This window comes from Stegodyphus dumicola, chromosome 9 (assembly GCF_044657685.1).
Source record: "Stegodyphus dumicola isolate Sdum_Otavi_A_Nest chromosome 9, ASM4465768v1".
NCBI classification, from domain to species: domain Eukaryota; kingdom Metazoa; phylum Arthropoda; class Arachnida; order Araneae; family Eresidae; genus Stegodyphus; species Stegodyphus dumicola.
The window spans coordinates 92,389,721-92,416,594 of record NC_140776.1 but is presented as its reverse complement, the minus strand read 5'-3'; the positions used below and the strand labels follow the sequence as shown (position 1 = coordinate 92,416,594).

At 32.4% G+C, this 26,874-nt stretch overlaps 1 protein-coding gene across 2 annotated transcripts in view; it reads right to left on the bottom strand.

Annotated features, from left to right (window-relative positions):
• The window catches only part of LOC118188548 (protein eva-1-like), a 596,222-nt gene that overhangs the window by 32,973 nt on the left and 536,375 nt on the right, over positions 1-26,874 (bottom strand). For both annotated transcript variants that reach the window (XM_085823764.1, XM_085823765.1), the window contains exon 7: positions 620-787. In XM_085823764.1, coding sequence (XP_085679890.1) covers positions 620-787 — 168 coding nt within the window. The remainder of the gene's footprint in view (positions 1-619; positions 788-26,874) is intronic.

Below are 26,874 nucleotides of genomic sequence, written 5' to 3'. Positions count from 1 at the left end.
CAGGCAGCACTGATTTGTTCTCAGATGATACACGAGAATACCATTTCAAAAACATTTTTCAGTCTGTAATAATACTGCCAATTTCTGGAGCAGAAATTTAATTCATTCTTAGTTCCGTAAATGCATTAAATTAAACTGAGAAACGAGACACAGATGAAACGTTCAATTCTGACAGCTATACATTTCTGCCAAGGACTACTTTGGATATAACAACAAGTATTTTAATGCTTATCTAATTTACTAATATCTAGTGCTGGGTAATGCGGGATTTGCCAAAAAAAAGAGGAATAATGCGATTGCCATAAAGCTGAAAATTTAAACAAATAAAGAGAAGAAATCCAACTGAAAGATGTCTGTATACATTAAGTGACTTGACACTTTCTCTAGCACGATTCTGAAAGTTTTGTCTTTTTTATTTTCAACTCCCTTTTAGCTAATTTTTTAAAGATTTAGATATTTCTAATCATTTCCTTTTGTTCACAATTGATGACAAATCGTTAAAAGTCTGTAACATGTTCACTCAATTGGAAAAGTACAAGAATTTTATTCTTACAGCCTGGAATAAATGAAGAGAGTCATTAATTGTACACTCCTTCCAGATACATTGAGAGTACCTCACCTTTGATAAAGTTGTAGGCAGAAACCCATTCTGAGAGAAATCCAATGACCTTCTGATCGCCGTCCAGGTTTGTGCTACTGGCATCCCCTTCTTCTCCTGAGTTCTCGTCACTCTGCATGTCCGTCTTGACGGTCGTCTGTTGTCCATCCATTTTAGTGACACCCTCCTCTGTGAAAAAGAAAAGTAGGTTAGATGATCAGCTGTCGGCTGACAAGAAGAGGAGATAAATCGTGCTTAAGGTTACTTCGCTTGTGAGAGACAATTATTCTCGGTTGATGGAATGAGGAAATTTGGAGGTACAATTCGGCAAACGGATGACTTTTCAGTCCATCTTTAAACACTGAAATGGATGTTATTAGTTAATTTCATGTAGAGCTCTAGATAAATATTCAACAGCATGATCCAGTTTAAGCAGCAGCAGGACATATTTTCGTTAAGATATGAAATAAAATAATTTAATGTTTCTAATTTTTAGAATTTGGACCAGTTTGTTATTAAATGTACTGAATGAATATATTGTTACGGTTTTTTTTATTTAGTTTGCTGTTTTTAGTAGAGTTGCAGTTAAGCTGTTTCATTTTCCCGTGCAATGCTGCGCTCGACGAGTTTTAAGAAAAAGCAACGCCCAAAAAGTAAAAACACAGGAGCACGCGGCATTTAACATTTTATAAATAGATAATTGTATTCTTTTGTTTTCCAGCAAAATCGAGAAAATACCAGAATGTTCTCGTGCATGATTAAAAAGCTCATAAAAGCCGGAGGAAAACATATCAATTCAGTTTTCTACTTAGTTCCTGTTGTTGATTGTAGCGAATTCGCGGTGAGATCGGATTATCTTTCTCTGCTTTGAATTGAGTTCCACGCTTTAATAGTTTAAAATATTACTTCTGTGAGATATTGTGATATTAAGCGAATACCTCTGAGGAAATTTCAGCATTTTGTTTTATTTCTTGGGATAAGAATAAATTTTTATCGACTTGTGCATCCAATCCATTACGAAGCCGTACGCACGCAACAACATTGCAACAAACATTACAAACATTTTTAGCTTCAAAAATACTAAATGTTACATCTGTTCTAATACAACTCTTTAAATAATAATTTAATGCTAGTCCAGTTATTCTTGAGAATATTTCTTCATCATGACAGCATTTATAGACTTTCGTTTTTCGTGCGTAAGTTTAAAAGACTGTTATCTCTCCTTCTCCTTACTTCTTTCCACTCCTTCTGTTAGGGATAACTTTACATACGCTTCATATATTCCATATGTCCTGTGCCTTCTAAGAGATATAAAAGTTCACCACACTTTAAGGGGTGTTGGAACCCCAAAATCTTAAAAAATTAAGATTTCGGATTTTTGCATTTTCAAATTCTCTACCCTTTTATCTTTCTAAGAATACCATTCTTTAATCTCTATGAAAATTAGAACTGTAAAAAAATCTAGTTTTAATTTGTCATCTACTGCTTTGATCAATGAGGATTTTTACATAAAAACGCGTTTTTCTCCAAACCTGATTTTTTTATACTCGATGTACCTTTTCTCAGGAACTACTGCTCACAGGTATCTAAACTCTTTATGGCTTATTTATTAGGTTCCATAGTATTCACTGAAATGAGCTTTTTGTAAAAAACTTAGAAAAAATATTTTAATTTTTTTGTGTGAGAAAAGTGCTAAATATTACTATGCCTAACAAAATATTCTGTAATTTACTCTAAAATTCAAAATGTTTCAAAAGCTCATTTCGGTATAATCAGATAGGTATACTTTAATTACAGAAAAAATTTCAAGCTTGTATCTACAGCAGATTTTGAGAAAGGTACATCGAAAATGGCCAATTTAACATTGTCGTTATAGGGGTTTCTGATACCCCTTAAGGCAATGTAATTTTAATCCAGATATCCTAATATAAAGTTTCACAAGTAAGTGATCAAATAATGCAGCAAATAAATGTTCCGAAATAAATAATTTTTTGGTACGGATATACTAAAACCTAATACTGGCAAACTAGTGCAGGGATTCTCAACCAAGGGGCAATTTCTCCTGGGGGAGTATTTTGTCCTTTCAGGGAGGGAATATGATCATCTTTTATCTAGCTGTTAAACATTTTAGTTTATCAATATAAAAAACTACTTTTATTTACGTTTCAGAGTTTATCAACATTTTCTATACCTTTTTGCTGTTTAATTTATAAGAAAATATTAAAAAGTAATCTAAAGCGAAATAAATTTAATTTTTCGATTTTCCGAAAGGAGGGGGGAGATGGGAATAGGAGAAGCATTGCTTCATCAGATTCTGGAACAATCCATAATGCCGGCAACAGGCGTCATCAGCTCACCAGCATCTGAATAGCACCAAGACTAGTAATCACCCGTCTTAATGAACTATGAAAACGTATGTTTAAGAAATGTTTCCAGCGACTTCACAAGGAAGCACTGGTAAAAATGCATATCAACCTGAAAATAATTATTTTGAACGAAATACGATGTAACATCTATTTTTAAAATGAATTATTTTTAATAAACTAGATTTGGTAGTATTTTAGACCAATTTGCTTTTTCGTACGTATCACAAATATTACTACGAATACTGTAAGAAGAATTTGAATACGCAGGATAACGGTTTTTTAACTTATGTAACAAAGTCACGAGTTTATAACAGACAGTAACAGGATCACAAGTTTACTATATATATGGGCGTAAGCGCCAAGAACGTGATATTTATTTAATAAAGTTAACACACAAGACATTAATAACAAAAAGAGAAAAAAAGTTTTGTAAACCATTTTAGTAAGAAAATTGAACACTGATATTATAAATTGCGAAAATACCGGTGGGGGAAAAAATGTACGCGAACGCAACACTGCATCGGTAATTCAAATAATATGCTGCTTTTAAACTTTTTGCGATTTTTGTGTTGAGTAATATATGTAGCATGTGCGAAGAAAACGATGCTTAATAATAAATCTAAAAAGACAAAAAAAAAAAAAAAAAAAAAAAAAGTTAGCAATGGGGTAAAAAAATGGCGTGTGCAACAGCACAACAGCAGACTGGTAGACTGCGTTCTAAGCAAAAGTGTAAAAAACCTTAACTAACCCTTTTGGGGGACCATTAAAATTTGATAAGTTTCAGATTTGTTTATTTATTTAATACGTTCTCCGCCATTAGTCACTATATGAATGGACAGGGTGCCCGTGGATGACCTTTTTCAGGTACCTGGCTCGTATTCATGTTTCGTAACCTTTAAATTCATTTTCTGGAATAGCCATTTCAAATGATAAGACTGTGAACTAGTTCAAAATGAAATTTAAAAGAGGAAAGCTGGTGCTTTCAGTGAACTTTTCTAGGACATCATTATATGAATCACTTCTTTTGTTTTTGAAAAAAATAGTTCATTTTGTTTTACAAAATTATCTTTTCAAACTCAATTGAAATTTAAAATTTTAAATCTGAATTTGAGATCTGAGAAATATGTATGCAATAAGAAAGAGACAACCACAAAATTTTTAGATAAAATCTCATATGTGACATTACAACAAAAACGTTATAGCAGAACTTTGTGTACACGTTTAATACTTGAAGTCACCCTTTGACGTTCTCTTATGTCATCATTTTTTTCCCTCACGAAAATACGAACTCTGACAATTAAAATTTTTTGCTGTGAAAGAAGCTATTGAACCTTAAAAGATCACCAGATACTCTTTTAAAAAATACAGAAATTCGTTTCATATTACAAGGAATTCGGCACTACAAGGCAGGAATAGTCAAATAAAAGCGAACACCTACACACTCATGAGCTATTCGAAGATTATAAGTCATTAGGGTCAGTGGAGGCGTATGGCAAGGCGTATCGGATAACTGTATAGGGACTTCATCAAAAAGTGCACGACATGTATGAAGCAATCATTCATTTCAGACATACGTCAAAAGGACGGAGATGGCTTTTTACAAGGCGGGCAGTGTTACCAAACTTTGATTAAAAACAGGAGCGGAAATCCGATACGGTAGAAAAATCTGGAGACAGCCTCGACAGGGTGTGTTAGGTGTTGTCGATAAGATGTGGGCTGGGTTTCCAGCACAATGACTTCAACAAGAAACTAACTTCAACTTCTTACTTAATGTACGTAAGGAGAGTGTTGTTTGAAAGAATTTTTCTTCCAGAGTTACGTTGGTAATTTCTAGAAATTCCATGCGTCCTAAAAGAAATGACGTACACACTGTAAAACATCACAGATGAAACACGACGATTGCATAAAATTTAGCCAACCTAAATATAATAAATAAATGTCTTATATGGGCACATGAGAACAAAAGAATTAAAGACTATAGTAATTGTAAAAATATTTCCCTGTTTGTTAAATTCGGAAATCGTGGAATTGAATCTGGTCACAGCAAAAAATTTTAAAATAATCGTCTATTAAGAAACGTATTGAAATTCCATATGCTCTTTAATAGCGTTAAATAAGCGTACATATAAACAATTATAAAATTTTAAGGAATTTAAAGGATTAAATACACAATTATTAAAAGTATATATAAAAAATAATATAATAAATCGTCACGAGTTCATATACATCACATGCGAACATTGTAATATGAAATATAACAATGAAGTAGTATTTTGATTTATAGCCTAAATAACATCCTAATGGACCACGCAAAAGTGGCAAAATTTTACCATTTCAGTTGGTCAATTAAAACAGAAGTAACGTGAGTAATAGTCAATCTAAACAGAAGCAACAAGTTGTAGCATAATGCACACATTGCACAGTAGTAAATAACACACTGCAAGTAAAGTAGTAATAAAGCAGAACTATTTACTATCAAGGTAAAACAAAAAACTTCGTAATAACAACATTTTAGAAACCCATTTTCATTGGTTAAAAGGTTTTCTTCAGGTTTAAGAATAAAATAAAATAGTAATAATCTAGAATTAGGACAGCCATCAACATATAAGATGAATATGAAGCGTTTTTGAAGTACTGAATTATTGAAAAAAATAGAAACCTTTGTAAACATTCACAAAAATAACACTTTTTTTTTTAAAAAAAAAGGTCTTATCCTATTTAAAACTAGCAGCGAACTCTGCAGAACAACTTCATAAAAAAAAGCTATTACGTATAAGAAAATTACAATGAAATAAGCAATATCTCTTAATACAAATATTAACTATCCTAATAAATAAATTAACCAACTTCCCTTTGCAAAATCTTAAGAACTCAAATGGTATAAAGGAGGTTAAGAATTTTGTTTCCTAAAAAATCACTCAAAACTTTTCAATATCTTAAAAACAGTGAAATGAGCAATAAATAATATAAAAGAATACAAAAAACAAAAAAACTGAAAAGCAAAGTATAATTAATGACATTTTATCTTATATTTTCAAGAGAAAAAATTTACAATGAAATAAGCTATGTCCCTTCATACAAATATTAATTATTCTAATAAAAAAGTTAACCAACTTTCCGTTGAAGAAAAAAAATCATGCAAAACTTTTCAATATCTTCCAAACGGTGAAATAAGCAAAAAATAACATGAAAGCAACTCAAAAAACACCGCGCTGAATTTTACACTGCAGAACAACATTATTAATCAATAAAAATGTATTACATATATATAAAAATGACAATGAAATATGCCAATCTCTTAAAAACAGTGACATAAGAAATACGATGAAACATTGTTGCCAAACCCATATTTCTAAAAGAATGAAACTATTCAAAACGATGCGATTTCATCAAAAATCTATCAACAACAATAAAACAGGAAAACTGTTGCCAAAATCACATTTTTAAAGATGTGAGAAGTGTACTCGGAAGCTTCACTTAATTTTTTTTTAAATACAAAATATTATCATTTTTCCAAAATTCTTTTTGTAAAAGCAGTCGCAAGAATAAAAGTTTAACGTGTCCAAAAATCAAAGAAAAATAAGCTATACAATTTTAAAAATAAACTTTTAAAAAAAAATCCCGTTGAAAAGGTGTTAAGCTCTCTTTGTTAAATAAATTCGTATTTAATCGATTTATTGAAACACGAAATTTATTTTAAGTTCGTAAAATACCTAAGTGCCTACGTTTCATGACGATGTGAAAATGGAGTGTGTAGAGTAAAATCTCGCTTTCCTATAGCCCCTTATGTCTCAAAATGACGCGATTTTGTCACAAAACATAAAATAAAAAAAATTCTAATTCGAATTTCGAAGAATTCGCTTCGAGGTGCACTGACTTTTGTCTAGATGCACCTATGTACCAAATTTCGTAGGTGTGGGTCTATTAGCTTACGCGCAGCGCGAACGAAAGACACACACACACACACACAGAGAGAGACAGAACCTTTCTTTTATTATATGTAGAGAAGATAGAGATTAGACAAAAATGTAGCACAGACGTAATATTTCATAAAATTCGAACAATTTCGAGGGCGATCAGCAAGAATCATTCTTCTTTAAAATCAATGATATTACAATCCTGACAGTATTTCAGAAGAACTGGATTATTAATGCTTATGGAGAAATAACATGGAAAAAAAAAACCTTCCAGACTTTCTCAGAATAATCATTTACGATCACTGTTAAATGGAGATTTATGAAGAAAGGTGCAAAGATACATTTGGAGAAACTGTAATAAATTTCTAGAAATCACCGGCTGCAGCGAAAAAGTCAAAAATTGTATATTAATTTTAAGTCCTGTCTTAAAGTTCTATCCCACGAGCGACCGAGCGTCCAACCTGCGTTCGATTCCAGGCGAACGGGCTGGCTTCATATGCGTTTTCGTAGTTTTCCCCACAGTTTCCCTTAAAATATCCTCCAAGAAGGCATCCATCCTTTTAGGAATATAGCCCTAGATTGCTTTGCCATAATCAACTAAACCAAACCAATCCAAACCTAATTTGAACCATCCTCCTTCTATAACTACTCGAAATTTAGTTATTAAATATCTGTATGAAAACCAAAATTAATGCGTGATTTAAACTTGTTCTAAAAATCATTTGAAAATCTTGGAAGAGATGTACATTCTTGAATAAATTTAGACGTATCTGATAAGTTTGAAGTTTGGTTCGAAAGTTAATCATCGTCTGAAATATATTTTGCAACAAGAAATCAAATAAAAAGAGAAAAAATAATTTCAATGCTGAATTCAAATGTAAGCTAACTTATTTACGCTGATTACAAACGTAAAATATCATTTGTATGACATATTTAGTAAATTTAGACAAGTTTCAAAACTTTTACATTATTTTCATTAGCATCATTTAATGATTAGTTTAGTTCTTAAGACCTATTTTATAATTAAGTAAGGATGATTTTAATGTTTGTTCTTCTCTTTAGTTTTCGACTAAAACGACGACGAGTTATCGACTTCTTAGAACAACATAAGAAATTAACCTAAAAGCTGACAGCAGCTTTATTTCTCTGTCCCACATATTAAGTCTCTGTTATAATATAAGCTGCAATTTAATTACTGGACTTTCATAACGAAAACGTTTAATTCAGTAATGGAAAAATCGGGGTTTATTCATAAAGCCTATTTCACACCCATACGCAAGCAAATGTGTTTTTAAATATGACATTTAAAAACACATTTGCTTGCGTATATTTTTACGATATTTTATTTTTGTTCTCTGCCCAAAGAAAGAAGCCGCATTAAATACACAAAACTGTTTTAGACAGGGAAGAATGTTTGTATAGTAATAGAAATAATTCGAGATGTGTCTATAGCAAATGCGGAAAAAGATGTAGTTCAGCAGGAAACTCTATTGACGTTTTTTTAACATAAAAAAGTATAATAAATGAGTGTAATACATTGTGTTTGTATGCTGGCCCAGGAAGCGCCTAGAATGTATTGTGAGTTGCGTTAACAGAGTGCATTTATGTTTAACCAAACTTCGTTTTACTGTACAGAAGTTTAATTTCTTACGTTGTTTTATATCTATTATTCGTATTTATTTCAAATAAGCTATTTCAGTCAGATTAATACGGAAAGAACAAAAATATAAATTACGTATCAAAGGGCCGATGTTTTTTCGACTAGTGGATAGTATTTCTCTGCTCAGCAAACTTGCAGTTTGCTAGAATGAGATCTCGCGTTCTTTTTTTTTTTTTTTTTTCCTATCCCGGAATAAGCCGAATTGCCTATTTTTGAAGATTTATGAGTTTCTTAAGATTAGTTTATACCGAAATATCACATGAAGCACAGACGAGCAATATATCGTATGATAGAAGAAACCACATATGACGGGTACACATCCATGAGTCCGATAGGGAGCGTGAAGCACTAAACTTAACTGCAAGAAGTCTGGATGACAGTAGTGACTGCGGCAGCAACTGTGACGGTCAGAGGTAAATAGGCGTAATTATATAGCAAGCATAAAAGTAATGCCAAAACATCAAAAAAAAAAAAAAGTTTCTAATAATGTGCTAGACTTAGTGTAATGTGAGCGTATAAGTTAAAGCAATAGTATATAAACAGGTGCAAAATACAGCTTATAATCAAACTTCATAAAACAATATAGCATATTCAGAAGGCGAAGGACAGCAAGTAGCCTTTTCCGGTTTTCACAACTGTTAGCTTCATAATTTAATAAATGCATGGTGCTATTTTGAACGTCAGGGATTGTATCAAAGAATTTTTCCGCTAACATAGCCATATACACATATATTTCAGGAATTATTTAAGTCCAAGGTGAACTGCCGAGTTCCTGATGAACCAACGACAACCCACCGCCCCTCTGAGCACAATATTTTGAAGTGTTTGCAGCTTTTGTATTGAGGCCTTACAAGCATAACCCCAGACCGGACAGTCATAGTTGAGAATAGGACGCAACAAGGTTTTATAAATGGGTGTTTTGTTATCACAGACGGCAAATACTCCAATCTAGAATGCATAGCATGGCAACTCGCAGCCTAGCAAGATGTCTGGGAAGGAAGCGATGAAAAGAACTTTATATGTACTGAAATCAATGTGTTTATTGCATTGTGGATCACTTGGCTGTTTAGAAAAATTCAGAAAGTTTTGTTCATTGGGAAAATTGGAGCAAACGTGTTTGTTTTAAATTTGCGTGCCTAAATTGTGGAAGAAATAGAGCTAGATCACACCAGTGATGCTTTTGAAGAGATGGAATGACATAGAGTAATACTTAGATGTAGTCTGATTTACAGATGACGCTCAAACAGATGTATACTAAAACCTTATGAGTTTTTTCCTCTAGATATATACTCTACAGTGCAATAAACACATTAGTTTTGGATATATATGTCGTTCTTTTTCATCATACTTCTTTTCGCTTTTTAATGCAAAATGATCTTTTAAAATTTAATATAATGTAGAGACCAAAATGTTATTATTCACTAGATTTATACGTATGTGCACTAAAGCTACTCGTCAAAAACAAATGTTAAGCAAGCGTCTATAACAAAATGCTCAGATGAAAAGTGCAAAAGACACAGAAGGAAAAAAAAATCCATAGCATTTTTATCTCCAGAAACACATGTACACTTATTTTAAAGTTTATATTTAATTTTTTATCCATGCAATAATATTAAAATATCTATACAAATAAATGAAATTCTCTGCTGAGACTTTTCCATTTATTATCGATACTAAGTACATAAGCTTCATGCTTAACAGAAGCTGCTGACTCTTCTAGTGCAAAAATAAAATATACGCAACAATAAAATGTTTTCTTTTTTTTCGTAAAGTATCGACCAAATCTCATTTTATCAGCAACTTCTAATACACAGAACTAAAAATATCTTAAATTTTTTGGCAAATTTATAGGATGAAATCGAAATTTTTGCTCGTACGCGTCTGAGCCAAAGATTTTTGATTTCCCAAGGCGAATGTGACAATTCTGAGAAATGCTTTACACTAAAATGAGCCACCTTCGTCCCACGTATACTTATTTTTAACAAGATTTGATTCTATTTCTTTGAAATAAGAAAAGTTTATTGTGATTTTCTCCTTTTCTTTAAAATCAAGCGATATATCTAAAGCTGGAAAAACGTGCTTAAAGCAAGATTTAAGCATTGTCATTTCAGTATATAATGCAAAATATATCTAGCTTTTATAAGATGCTGTTTAAATGAAATCAATATAAAATATTCTTGAAGTAACATACGATATATTGCGATGATGTTTCCGCAATTATTCCACACCTCTCCAAGAAATAGATATATATCCCGTTTTTTAGAAATGCAGTGGATTCTTTAAAATGGTTTTCTTCCATTCACGTGCTTTATAATATTTAAAAGAATTCGTACATGAAAATGCAATTTTTCAGGGAGAGATATTTAATATTTTCTGGATTTTTCATCAGTTCGGTGGTATTCTTTCTAATAATGGTTATATATCATGTGGACTTTAGATTCTCCAATAACATATCTCGAATGGTTATAATAGAATTAAAGGTGTTCCTAAGTAGTGATGTAATTTTTTACTGTCGTTTTACTCATTATGTAACGAACAATAATACCTTCATAATGCTTCTGAAACTTTCACCGAAATTGTGGCTAATCTGAGTGATAATAAGAATGCAGATTTTAAAGCTAAGCCTTTGAAATGCAGTTAATGTGAGATCCTGCACATGCTTCAAACGTTTTTTTAAATTCATATTACATGCTTCATACGTTTTTATACTCAATTAAAACTCATTTATCTACCACACATCACCAATAATTTCCAAAACATACGTATTTTTTATAATGTCATTAAATTAACAATGTTGAAAATTCTTAAAAGTTAATTTTACGTTTATTCCTGTAAACGTTTAATAAGTCATTTATTTAAAACGACTTAAAGTCGTTTATTTATAACTCTCAGAAATTTAATTGTTAGTTACATTGAAAATAAGAGAAATAACGGCTGAAATGTATTTTTTAATAATCACCTACTAGTTCGGGCGCTACTCGCAGAATCATTAGGTTTTTCTGAAGCAGGAGACGTGAAAAATGTGCAGTGTTCTCGCCGGGACTCGAACCCTGGACCTCTCGAATACGCATCGAGTATGCTTTCATTACACGACGAAGGCATGCGGAAAGGAGAAAGAAAATAACTTATACAGTCACTTAACCATTTCATTGGAATTAAGCGCCAAACACAAAATTAAATTTCCTTATCTTCAACAAAATCGTAATCCACAATTCAGAGATACTAGCAAAATACTAGCAAAAGTATAAAAAGTAAAGTAGAAAATTCTCTTCTTCCTATAATGTTTAACGAGGACTTGAGAGAATTTCGTTCCCAGCCTTTTAAGTTAGGACACACATTTCAAACATTAAATCTTCTATGTAGTACTTGCAATTTATATAAAAGTACACTAATAGCATAAGCTGATTTACATTTTTAGATTCATATTATATTACAAAATCATTGGTTGTGATTTAAAACTTTGATTGTGAAGCATCATTTATGAACATTTTGAAACTAAAGAAAATAATATTAATTTATCAGTAATTAGTTTCAGAAAATTGTGCACTTTCTCAGTAGCAAATTGTCAATAAAATACAAAATTGTGGGACGTTCGGTTTTTAGAATTGAATACAGAATGTTAGAGTTAGTCTTTCTATTTGTAATATTGGAAATCACTTCAAAATATCGAAATCGCCTGTGTCAGTTATTACTCGCTACTAGAAGGATGTCTCTCTCTATATATATACTCTGAAATGTTTCGTAGATTCTAACAATTGGTTGCATCTAAAAATCAAATCAATAAAATCAAATCGCAGCTAAAAATCTAATCAAGTTACATCAAAATAATGAAGTCGTTTGAGTCGGATATTAATCATTACTGGAAGGATGTGTATGTATATATATTCTGAAATATTCCGTGTATAGTAACTGTAGTTGAAAATCTGATGTAGTCCCCGAGAAAATACTTCTCCAGAGAGATTCAAATAGCATTTTTATATATACCTATAATCAACTGAAGTATTGGAGAAGTTAAACAGCAGGAAACAGCATAATATTGAAATTTTTGCAGGACTAGTTTCGATGGTTTAAATATAGAACCACCTTCTTCAGCTGCCTAAGTGCAAATGAACGAAATAAAATATGGGGATAAGAATAGCTGGAAAGAATTCAAGGCACTGACGCCATCTATTGATGATACAAGAACACTAAAACACAATTTCCTTAAAGCTAAGGATAAAGATGGATTGGAATTAGTGTCATTAAATAGGACAGAGAGATTTTTTTTTTCAACTGAAGTACGTTTAAAATGGCTGGAAACGTTTGAGCCCAAAGGAGCTGTTAAGTTAGAATACAGCGCCACCTATTGGATAAGGAGAGAAACTCTCACTTGACCATCTGGATTCGGCTAAGCAACATGCCAGAGCAAGTATTAAAACTGAATTTAGTTAATTACTGTCAATAAATTAGTTAGTTCTTTTGCTATACAGTCCACTCATTAGTTTATAATCTTAGTATATGGTCAGCAGAACCGGAGAAATGAACAAAATGCTGGCATTAGGTAGAAATAAAACTTCGTTAAAAGCGAAACTAACTAGGTTAGAAAATGTAGTGAAGGAATATGATGATAGTTCGAATAAGAATGAAATTCAAATAAAGTATAGATCTCTTCAAAGCATTTAAATGGATATTAGAAACTTAAGGAATAGATATTTCGAAAGCGTTGATGAAAATGATGTCGCAGCCATCGATGAAGAAATCGCCGAAATGGAAGAAAGAACGGAAGTTCTAGAGTTAAGAATTATGGAAATTCTATCATATATAGCTCATTCTGAACATGAAAATGATTGTAGTAAATTTGATCCTAAAGTACAAATACGTTTGCCAGACTTACCAATTCGGTAAAATCCTAGTATACGGTGCAGCCTTGGCGCGATTTTGAAAATTATCGCCAACACCAAAAATTACCAAAAGAACGTTCCATGTATATATAGTGATAGTATACTATACACTATATACTATTACTATATACATAGTATATACTATGTATAACTATATATATTCTTTGAATACCTGTTTACTACTCATATTATATGTCCCGTTTTTACTGCTCATCATAAAGTCGCCAAAAGTAGCCAAATCCCGTTTGCACCGGATACTAGGATTAAACCACCAATCCCTAAGTTTTCTGGTAAATATATCGAATGGAATAATTTTAAGCTTCAATTCGAAAATATCATAGCGAATAACACGAAACTGACAGAAGTTCAGAAACTCTACTATTTAAAGGCTGCATTAACTGATGAAGCAAAAAATCTTGAAACTGTTGATGATACTTTTAAGTTCTCTATTTAAAGCTCTTCAAGATAGGTATGAAAAGAAAAGAATATTAATTGAGAGGCATACAAAGTCAATAATGGATTTACGTACTTTAACATTCGAATCGTCTAAAGGAATAAGGTATGTAACAGATAATGTTACTAAAACGTTAGGGCTTTGAATGTTTTAAAATATGAGAAAAATAATTTATCGGATATTCTGTTATTGTACTTCAGAAACTAGATTTTCAAACGTGCAAGCAATTTGAATTAAGCATTAATGCTACGGAAGTTCCTACGTTTGATGAATTAATTTCGTTTTTAGAGAAAAGATGTCAGTTATTGGATAACATTAACCTTAGTACTAATAAAATGAAATATCCGTTAGAAAAATTTCGAAGTAAAAGGCTCTGATGGTTAAAACCGATAATGTTTCGAATTGTGCTATATGTAAAAATAACAATCATCCACTGCATAAATGTGATTCATTTTTAAAACTAAATCCAAATCAAAGATTATGAAACAGTTAAAAACCATAAATTGTGTCTAAACTGTCTCAGTAATGAACATTTAGTCGCAAAATGCAATTCTAAGTTCGGAATGCCATAAAAAAACACGATTCATTAATACACCGCCTGCTCAGACATGGCGCCATCGAACATAAGTTAGACAAAACAAAAACAGAAGCAGCGAGTGACGATATTATAAACAAGAACGCAGATGTCTCTAATAAAAATCAATCAAGTTGTCTTTTGACACGCAGAAAAAACGTCTTATTGGCAACTGCAATTATATATGTTTGTAATTCCGAAGGAAAAAGAATCCCAGTTCGCGCAATACTTGATAACGGCAGCATGAGTTGTTTCCTGTGTGAATGAGTTGCTAATTTGTTAAATATAAAGAAAGAAAGAATTTATGCATCTGTATCCGGAATTAATGAGAACGTTATAAATATTAATTATCAACTATATGTACAGATTTCGAATAAGGATTTAACATATGTAAGCTCAGTTAATTGTTTAGTTATTTCTAAAACAACCAGTGTAACTCCATCAAGGAGTTTAGATGTGCAGGCATTAAATATTCCCATTGATATTGAATTAGCGGATCCGCAATTTGGAACACCTAACAAAATAGATATGTTATTAGGGGCCGAAATTTTCTTTGAGATTTAAAAAAAGGACAGTTTCAATTAGAAAATCAACCGTTGATATTCCAAGAAACAGTTTTTGGATATATCGCATCTGGTGCATGCAAGAGTAACTCAATAAATTATTGTGGTTTAGTTCTAAATAGTGAAGAAAGAGTTGAAGAAATTTTGTAAAGATTTTAGGAAGTTGAATCCACTGAAAATATCGAGGATGCTTTGAGTGAAGAAGAAAAATACTGTGAAGAACATTTCAAGCGTACTCACTATGGACAAAATGATGGAAGATACGTAGTTCAGTTACCCATAAGGGAAGGTGCAGAATTAGGAGACTCGAAAACGCTGGCTGAGAAAAGATTGCATCAAGTGTGGAATTGACTAGAAAGCGAGTCGAAGATGAAAACATTGTATAAGAATTTTATCAAGGAATATAAGGATCTGAATCACATGGAAGAAGTTCAAGAAATTGAAACATGGACTTGCAATTATCTTAGTCATCATGGAGTTTATCGGCCAGAGAAAGCCTCTACCAAGTTCGCCTTGTGTTTAATGCTACTAGCAATAGAAAGTCAATGAACTCAATATTAATGAAAGGGCGAATACTTCAAGAATGCAGTTGATCTTGTGGAAAGAATCAGTTGGTAGTCCTGTGCAGACTTATCGTCTAAGGACTGTAACATACGGAACAGCAAGTGCACCATTCCTTGCAACAAGGGTCCCGAAACAGCAACGGATGAAACAACTGACTTTCCTCATGCTTCAAGAGCCATACTGAAGGACTGTTACGTGGACGACATTATCACTGGAGCTAATACGCTACAAGGAGCCAAGGAGTTGCAGACACAGTTAACCTGTCTTCTAGAACGTGGTGGAATGCAGTTACACAAATGGTGTTCAAATAATCCAGAATTATTGAAGAATAAAGTGCTACTCAGGATTACTCCTTTCAAGTTACGGATAAGCCTCAGATTACAAAGGCCTTAGGAATGTCATGGAATACGTCTACAGACTGTTTTTCGTACGATTTAAAGATACCTGACTTTGAAGAAACAGGAACAAAAAGAGATGTCTTATCAACAATAGGTCGCCTCTTTGATCCGTTACGTTTAATTGGACCTGTTAACGACAAAAGCTAAAATATTTCTACAAAATCTTTGGCTTCTAAAATTAAATTGGTATACACCTCTTCCTAAAAATTACTTTGAAGAATGGAAGGAATTTATGCATAGTCTAAAAATAGTCAACGATTATCTCATCCTTAGATTTGTTCTAACCAATGGATTACAGCAAATAGAAATTATAGGATTCTGTGATGCTAGACAGAAAGCCTATGATGCTGCAATTTATGTGAAATGTATGTCATCTTCAAATGAATGTTCATCAAGACTTCTGTGCAGCAAGTCTCGTGTGTCACCTCTGAAGTCTATTGTCATTCCTCGTTTGGAACTTTGTGGTGCAGTTCTGTTGGTAAAAAGAATGGAAAGAATATTAGAGGCCATTCAGCTGCCTATAGTCAAGGTGTATTACTTCACTGCTTCGTCAATAGTGTTAGCATGGATTAAGAAGGAACCTTATCAACTAAAGACATTTGTTGCTAATAGAGTATCTGTTATTCAAAGCAGGACTGCTGTTCATGGGTTGTACCATGTTAGCACTCACAATAATCCAGCTGATTTGATATCACGTGGAGCTGAACCTAAAGATCTTCTTCATAATGATTTATGGTGGTATGGACCAACTTTCTTGACTAAGGAGAGGTTTTTGACTAATTCTTGTGAAGTAATGTCATCTGGTATGGATGATGTGGAATACATCAAAGAACTCAAACTTAAGGATAATGACTTAGTTAATTTAAATGTGAACTCCAATTCTCTTGTTTTAGATCATATTCTTAGCATTAGTAATAACTATATTCGTATTATTCGTGTATTAAGTTTTGTTTGTAAATTTATAGCCAATTGTAAAGGAAAAATTTTATGCAGGTTCTCTAAATGTTAAAGAATTGGATGACGCTGAGAAAATCATGATCAGGTATGTACAGTTACAACATTTTAGCAAGGATATTCTATCTTTAAAAAATAAGAATTGTGTTTCTTCCAAAAGTAAGTTAAAATTTTTATGTCCATTTCTAGATAATGATTCTCTTCTGAGAGTAGGAGGCAGACTTGCTAATAGTAATCTTAATTACAACCAAAAGTTTCCTTATGTAACGCCAAAAGATCATGTGTTTACTAGCTTAATTTTTCAGTATTACCATGTTAAATATTTACATCTTGGTGCTCAAGCATTATTGCATCAGGTTCGTAGTAAATTTTGGGTTATTAATGGTCGAGATATAGCTCGAAAAGTTGTACATGAATGTGTAACATTTTTAAGGTTAAACCAATTGTATGTGATCAACTTAACCCAGGGTTTGTATTTAATACTTGTGGATTCGATTTTTCTGCTCCATTCCTCATCAAGTATAAAAACCAGAGAAAGGGTAATTATGCAAAAGTGCATGTTGCTATATTCATATGTTTAGTTACTAAAGCAGTACATTTAGAGGTAGTAACTGATTTAACTACAGATTCATTACTTGCTACTATTAAAAGATTTATTTCTAGACGTGGAAAATGTAATACCATAATGTTAGATAACGGTACTAATATGGTTGGTGCAAAATCAGAACTGAAAAAATTGCATAGCTTAGTCCTTAAATCTAATTCTGAAGTAGCAGATTTTTTAACATCTGAAGGTATAAATTGGAAACTAATTCCAACTAGAGCACCAAATTTCGGTGGTTTATGGGAAGCAGGTATTAAGCCATTTAAATATCATCTTTAGCGTACAATCAGCAGTTATAAATTAACTTTAGAATTTTGGACTGTTGTCACACAGATTGAAGGTATTCTCTCTCGTCCAATTTTACCTTTTTCAACAGATGCAAATGACTTTGAAGCCTTAACGCTGGGTCATTTTTTAATTGGACGTTCCATTACTTTATATCCTGAATCAGATTTGTCAAATCTTACAGATAATAGACATTCTAAATGGCAGATTATTACCAAGTTTATTCAAGTTATTTGGAAACGTTGGCAAACTGATTATTTAAATCATCTCCAACAACGCATCAAATGGTTTATCAATAAAGAAAATTTAAAAGCAGGTATGTTAGTTGTGTTAAAAGGAAGATAATCTTCCCCCTTTTAAATGGTCTTTAGCTAGAATTCTAGAAGTTTTACCTGGTAAAGATAATAAGGCCAGAGTTGTTAAAGTGAAAACATCAAATTGTGTGTATATTCGATGTATTAGTAAAATTTGTTTATTATCTATCCAGGATAATAATGCTTAGTTTACATTATGTTCTTATTGAAAATTGTGATTTACATAAAAATGGAACTGTTTAAGAATAAGTTCGATTGTAGCATAGTGAATGTTAATGTTCTCAAAATTGTTATATTATTTTATATTATATTCATGATGAAAGATTATCTATTAGCTTTCATATTGTATTGTAGAATTAGTTATTTTTGGAATGTTAAATTGTATTCGTTTGTAATTTACATGTTGAAATTTGTAATTTCAACGGGCGGCGGCATGTTAAGTTAGAATACAGCGCCACCTATTGGATAAGGAGAGAAACTCTCACTTGGCCATCTGGATTCGGCTAAGCAACATGCCAGATCATGTATTAGAACTGAATTTAGTTAATTACTGTCAATAAATTAGTTAGTTCTTTTGCTATACAGTCCACTCATTAGTTTAGAATCATAGTACAGGAGCGTTAGCCTTGATGGGCAGTTAGTCTCCAAACGTCTTTTGCGTTGAATCACTCTAAAAGACTGAATCACTTTTCAAAATGTTGCCACCATATATTATCACCCTATATTACATTTAAAAAAAAACAACGAATGAAGAAATTGCATGAATGTATGTATGTTTTACGCATTGTGAAAAAACGACGATACCTTAAACCATCAAATTTTAAATTACGTTATCCTCCACCCGAGCACCTGGAAACCCGGATTTTTAATTTGTTTTATTTTCTATTTCATAATTTTTAAAACTTTAAAGAATTGTTCATTAAAAAACTCAACGATTGAAAAGCAAGCAATGGCGACAATTTACGAAAAGAAACATTTTTATCTCCAGCGTGCGAGCGTGCTGTCTATCGGAAATTCTAAAGATATGCTGTTTTTAAATAGTTTATGATATTGCTGTTGAATTAAATTTTGTGTGGTTTAAGTGCGGAGAACATGATATTTTATAAATAAAGGTGACACACAAAACCACCCTTTGCGCTTAATATAAAATCTAAAAGATTCCAGCATTTTTTTTAAAATTAGATTTATTTATTGTAAAATGCTTGTAAAAATATGATACTTCTTTGAAAATTTAAAAACAAAATATTAGTATGTTTGGTGATGGTGGTACTCTTGAATACAATCGTACTTGCGACATGGAAAAGTAGTTAATTTATTGTAAAGCGAGATCTCTATCCGTAAAGTCTACTTTGGTGCATATGTCCGAATTCTGATTTATTAGTATCATTGAAATTTATTATTTAAGAGTATAGTATCTTTATTAAGCAAATTATAAAAAAACATTGTATCTTTCTGAATTTGATGAAAGTTAATTTTGATTTTGTCGGTAAATGCAATATTCATCTAAATTCTCAGTGTATTTAAACTAACATGTGTTCTATATCACCAGACTTTATCATTTGATTAATTATTAATTATATTTGTTGTAATAAAATCATAGTATTTTATTTAGCTTGAACTGTGATTTATCAAAGTAGTTCAAATTATTCCTCAATAAATAGATATTTTAAAAATTTTCTACTCTGCATTTTAGAAAAGAATTCCCTGAATTTTTTTAAAAATTGCTTTAATTGTTTTAACGCTGTTTAAATTATTTTTTAAATTAATTTTGTTAGTAGCCTGGGGTATATTCTATGTTAACCTTCTGGAATTTTCATTTTTAAAGTTTGCAGTCATTGCTACAATACCTTGTAGGGATTTTTATTTATTTTAACTAATAATTTAAATTTTAATTCAGACTGTAACAGCTTTAAATATTATTAAAATCATGTAGTTTAAATAATTTAAATAGATGAACATTAAGGCATTTGTGAATGGCAATATTTAAAACCAGGTTCGAGTGCCACGTACGACTCTCGCACGAAGAATGTATTTTATTTTATAAAATGTTAGAATTCTTTTTTCTTCTTGTTTTGTATGTCACCATTTTGAGCGCTAAATAAAGTTTTTTCTGTGTTCCATCATTGGAGTTGCTTCATATTGTCAAAGAAGTATCACAGTCATAATTATTTTGGAGGCACCGACCGAGATCGAATAATCGTGCGTATTTTTATTTTATTAGTTCATCACTGAGCATAATATTAGTGATACCAGATTATTACTTCCTGTTAATATTGAAGTGCGTTATGTTATTAGTTCATCACTGAACCAAATATTAGCGATACCAGATTATTACTTCCTGTTAATATTGAATTGTCTTATTTTATTACCGTATTGAATATTATTTTTAATATTCATTTTTGTTGTCCAGACAGTAGATATACTATATATTGCTCTATGTTGTTATTCTTATTTTAGTCACAATTAATGTGGTAGAGAGAATGAATTTCATATAATTTAAATATTTCATTTTTGAGGTATACGTATTGAAGAAGGTTCATCGGCGAAAGATTTAGTTGCAAGTTTTCCACCATTTGGCGAAAACTATTACAATGCTATAGAACAGCTGAGTCTCCAATTTATTATAAAGAATCCGCAAAGTAAAATTTTCGCCATATTTCGCTTGCGTGAAAGCTAGATTTAAAAGTTCACGAACATAAATTTGAATTAATAGTTCATCTTTAGCAAAACGAGATTTCAGCTGTTCTATAGCATTGTAATAGTAGTTTTCGCCAAACGGTGGAAAACTTGCAACTAAATCTCTCGCCGATGAACCTTCTTCAGTTGCTTGTAAAAGATAATGAAATTTATCATCTGTATCAATGCTATCATCATCATGAATCTTTTTAAATTGTCCCCAGAATCCTTAGCCAGTTTTTAATATTACCATCAAAACGTTTCAATTCTAACTTAGGGAGACGGAAATTTCGCTTCGTTTCATTTACTACACTGGAAATATCGCCCTTTCTTTCAGCAGTTGGTAACATTAAATCAACTTTCGTTTTCATAACAACCCACTGATTTCGATAGCTTTCCGTTAACAACTCCATATCATTAGAAAATTCATCTTCATTAAAATTTTCCATTTCTAGCCATTTTACTTTAACTTTTTCATCTAACGGAAACAATCTCTCAGCTTTATCATTAAATATGTTAAATACAGAAAATATTATTGCAAAGAATGGGTGACTGGTCTAGGAGTTAAGACTTTTGATCAGTTGCTAGATTTGATGGTGATTGACCAACTTAAGCGTCGAGTTCCTCCTGAAATTCGAGATCATTTTCTTGATGAGTGGGTAGAGATGATTTCATCTAAAAAATTTGCTGAAAAACTTGATGCCTATGAAAACGTTTGCGGAAACTTTCAAAAAAGGCCTGTAGTAGATCGGCAGAAAGAAAGATACAATGCATTAACTTAAATTGAGTTCAGATAATAAAAATAAAACTGAAGAAAAAAATTGTCATCAGGATTTAATTCGCAAAGCTGGCTTCATAGACCTAGAAGTCCACGTCCAGATGATCAATATGAAAAACGAAAGACGCCACAATGCTATCAGTGTGGGTCCTATCAACATATAAGACCCCAATGTCCAAAACTTAAGAATAGTACTGAATCTCCTGCTAATCTTAACAGAATTAGTGCAAAACCAGAGAATAATTTTCTATTACCTTATAGTAGTATAGGTTACGTAAATGGTCATAAAATTCCTATATTGAGGGATTCAGGTGCTAGTATTGCTATAGTTTGTCGCAAATACATCACGTTGGAAATGCTGACAGTTGAAAATGTGTGGGTGCAACAGCCGTTAGATGTGAATCCAACCTGTTTACCATTGGCTGAGATCGAACTAAATTGCGACCTTGGACGAGTAATAACTAAGGCTGCCATTATTAGAAATGAACTCGACAAAGGAAGGTATTATTAGGCAATCGAACTTTTGCACTGTTGAATAAACAAGGAAAGAAGCCTGATAGTTGTCCTCACCAGGTTAATGCTGTCTCTACCAGAGCTCAAAGGAAAAGAGAAATAGCTGAAGAGAAGATCTTGGAACCGATGAAGGAAGAAAATAAAGCATACAGAGATGTTTTTGAAGAAGAAGATAATTTACCGGAACTAAATACGGAAGATAAAGCTCTCATGAAACTGGTAAACATTGACTCAGAAGAAGTTGCACAACTTCAGCTTACTGATAAGAAACTGTCTAAAATCATCTAAGAAGGTACATGCAAATATGAGAACTATAGTCTGACAAGAAAAGAGCTTTTAGTTAAAAAACGATGGATAAAATGAGCTTTGAAAGACAGCTTGTCGTTATACCTGAAAAACTCAAGCCATCAATTATAAAGATGTGCCACGAAGGAACTTCTGGTCATCTGGGTGTCAAAAAGACCAAAGACAGACTTGCTAGATATTTTTATTGGACGAGATGTTACAAAGAAACTGAAGATTTTGTAAGAACCTGTGATGCTTGTTAGCGCGCTAGAAAACGAAATGACAAAAAGATGGCTCCAATGACATTAGTACCAGTAATTTCCGAAATATTCTTTAAAATAAATGTCGATGCTGTTGGTCCGCTACCTATTTCAAAGACTGGGAAAAAATATATTATTACAGCTCTGTGTATGTCGTCCAAATATCCAGATGCTGTTGCGGTGACAGACATTTCTTTACCATCTGTGATTGATACTTTTTTACAGATTTTCAGTCGTATGGGTTTCCCAAAAGTGATCCATACAGATCAGGGAACATCTTTCGTCAGTGCTTTGTCAGAGGAATTTTTGGAGCGTTTCGGCATTAAACATGTAAGAAGCTCTGTGTATCATCCGCAGCGTAATCCCGTTGAGCGATTCCACAGAACGATAGAAAATGGTGTTAAGAGTCGTATGTATAGGAGCGACTTCGGATTGGGAGAATTATCTACCGTCAGTCCTATTTGCTCTCAGAACAGTCACACACGAAAGCACTGGTTTTACACCAGCAGAATTAGTTCATGGCAAAAACCTACGAACGCCAGTCACTTTACTTTATGAGCAGTGGCTAGAACCGACTGATGAAAGTAATAATGTTGTCAGTTACGTTTTCGAACTTATTAATTGAATGAAGAAATGCAAAGAACTTGCCGTAGAAAACATGAAAGAAGCTCAACAACGGAGGAAAACATGGTACGATCGAAACGCTGTGAAAAGTGAATTTGCTAGAGGAGATTTAGTTCTTGTTTTATCAACGAATCGTCAAGTAAACTAGAAGTACAATGGAAAAGACCTGGAAAAATAGAGCAGAAAATTTCAGAATTCAATTACATTGTAAGTTTCGAGAAACAAAATGAGCCAAATCAAGTATATCACATTAACATGCTTAACCCATATTACAAAAGATCAGAAATTATTAATATGATAACTGAAGTGGAAGGAGACAGAAATGGACATTCCTCATTTACCTTCCAATCCAAGTATATTAAATTTCTCGGACATCATAGAGGAGAATGAACTCGAGAAATATTCTGGTTGTTTTTCAAATAATCCTGGACTAACAAACTTAGTTTGTCGCGATATCAAGCTATTAAATAACGAACCAATACAAATAAAGCCATACAGACTGTCACCCCGACAGACTGAAATTCTCAAAAAGGAAATCCAGAAAATGCTCGATCTTAAAATTATAGAGCCGGAAGAATCGGACTATACATCTCCCATGATTTTGATAGAATCTTCATCAAAGGATCCTCGGCCTTGTATTGATTATCGTAAACTCAATGCTGTTACTAAAACTGAATACTATCCTTTGCCTAATATTGAAGAACGTATCGAAACTGTAGCAAAAGCAAAGTATATTACCCTATTAGATTTACCTAGAGGCTACTGGCAATTTCCGTTAACAGAAAGAGCCAAAAGATATGCAACATTTGTAACTAGTTTTGGAAGTTTCAGGCCTCTATGTTTATCCTTTGGATTAAAAAATGCCCCATATTATTTTAGCAAAGTTATGACTAAAGTCCTGGCTGGATGCGAAGGATTCGCTGTACCATACCTGGATGACATTGCCATTTACTCAGAAAACTGGGAAGAGCACCTTAAAAACCTAACTTCTGTTCTAGAGAGAATACAGAAAGCAAACTTACGACTAAAACCATCAAAATGTAAATTTGCACAAGATCAAGTGAGATACCTAAGCCATGTTGTGGGACAAGGACAACGAACCCCGGCTGTAAAAGGGTATCCTACACCTAAAACCAAAACAGAAGTACGTGCTTTCTTAGGACTAGTAGGGTATTATCGCCAGTACATACCGAGATTTTCGGAAATTGCTTCACCCCTCACGGACGCTTTGAAGGGGGTAACAAAAAAAAGGAAATATACAATGATCTGAAATATGTGACAAAGCTTTTAAAAAATTAAAAGAGTTGCTATGCAAGAAACCAATTCTGTATGCTCCCGACTTTGATAAAAGGTTTATTATACAAACCGATGCCTCAGACAATGGCATGGGTATACAGCTATGCCAATTAGATGATGAACAACATGAACATCCTATCTTGTATATAAGCAAAACATTTACTAAATTTGAAAAGAATTATTGTACTACTGAAAAGGAGTGCGCTGCTATCATCTACGCTATCAAGAAACTACATTTTTATCTGGATGGTCAGCAAGAATTCTTGATTCAAACTGATCATAACCCTTTGGTCTGGCTACAATCCAACGCCAAATGTAACTCTAGATTAATGCGCTGGGCACTCTCATTACAACCTTATAATTTTAAGGTCATTCATCGCAAAGGATCTTTGCACAAGAACGTAGATATTCTGAGTAGAATTAAGTAATATAACTTTTAGTGTATGCAACCACGTTTAGAATTTATTTTATTATTTGATGTATGATCTGCTCAACTGATGTATTTGAACGTTCTCCATTTTTTTCTATTTAAATGTGGTGTAAAAATATTTGTTTAAAACTTAAAATTTTTGGCCTGAAATTTGGAAACTTATGAGAGAAGTTACCTTTTCTCTTTAAGCAAATAAGCAAGCCGAGCTTATTAAACTGTCGAATTTTACAGAACTTTTCCCTTCGGAAAAAGTCTTTCCGTTGGGGGAGAGGTTGTAACAGCTTTAAATATTATTAAAATCTTGTAGTTTAAATAATTTAAATAGATGGACATTAAGGTATTTGTGAATGACAATATTTGAAACCAGGTTCGAGTGCCACGTGAGACTCTCGCACGAAGAATGTATTTTATTTTTTAAAAATGTTAGAATTCTTTTTTCTTCTTGTTTTGTATGTCGCCATTTTGAGTCAAGATTTTTCTGTGTTCCATATTGCTGTGAGTTGCTTCATATTGCCAAAGAAGTATCACAAGACTTTCCTAGAAGTCTTCATTTCCCTAATTGTCAGTGCCAGAATAGTTAAATTTGGTAGCGCACGTGCAAGAATGCAAATTCTACTTTGAGAAGGAAATTTTAAATACTGAGATTTTAGAAGGGAAGTGAGACAGTTCGGCTTGAGCAGCCGTCTCTGCCGTAGGTACAATTGCTGAATGCTGGTTCAAGTTGCTTAAATGCATTTATCTGCTGCCACTAGTTTTAAAAGGGGGACGAAGTTCGGTATCTCGCTGAGCCCTGTAGGTTTGTTTAGCACTTGCTAAACATTTCAACTTTTGATTTTCAATTACCTGCTTTTCAGTTACCGCCCAAGTAGAGGCGAAGTTTGTTAGCATCGAGTTGACGCAGTGTAAATTTTAAAGGGTTTGAACCCTTCTTCTGTGTAGTTTCCTGCTACTCCAGTATACAGATAGAAGTTAACCCACCTGTACACTACAAACTTATATTTGTTCCTTCAAGATCCCACCTTTCAGACATTTTAAACAGAATCTCGTCATTAAATATATTTTCTCAGGATATTTTAAGCATAAATAAATTTCATAATCTGTGCCTTTTACTTCCTTGTACGAAGTAAAGGAAGTATTGTAAACATGAAGAATTTCAGGTATCATATTTCAACGGAAATATTTGTTTCAAACGTTCCCGAATCCATTTAGACGACTTTTTTGCGTGACATCTATAAGTACGAATAGAATAAAGGATTCTTTTTTTTTTCAAAACAGAATCTAAAACAGATCTAAAATCCATTTTCAAAATGACTTTTTCGTGACGTCTATATGTACGTATGTAAATATGTATATTCCATAAAAAGAAAACGATTAGCTGTAGAACATTGAAATTTTGTATATGAAATTACATATCATCTAGTTGTGCAACTATCTTTTTTATTGCAATTGCAATTTTATTTAATTTTTATTGCAATTCTTTTTTATTGCAACTATCTTTTTTATTGCAATTTTATACCAAATGTGGCATCCATTGCCCCACTTGATCTTCTTTTCACTTGTCTTTTGGCAGTAATATTGCTAAACAATCGTTCCCCGAAGCTCGAAGACAAGGTATGTTTGCAGGTTTTCCTTATTTTAGTTAACGCTTTTTCTAGACCTTTTGTTGCAGATTACTTTGTTAATTACAGTTTGTACTGGTTTTATTTCTTTTTTAAAACATTTTTCTCAGCTTCTTGGAACTTCATCCTTTTTAAGTTACTGTATTTCTTCTCGCTGTTTCCCCCGTTTGTATTTTAGGTACATGAATGATTTTTATTTTTATCTTTGTTGATGCTCAGCAACCTTCTGAATTAGATTTCGTTTTGCCAAGGGAGGGTTTCC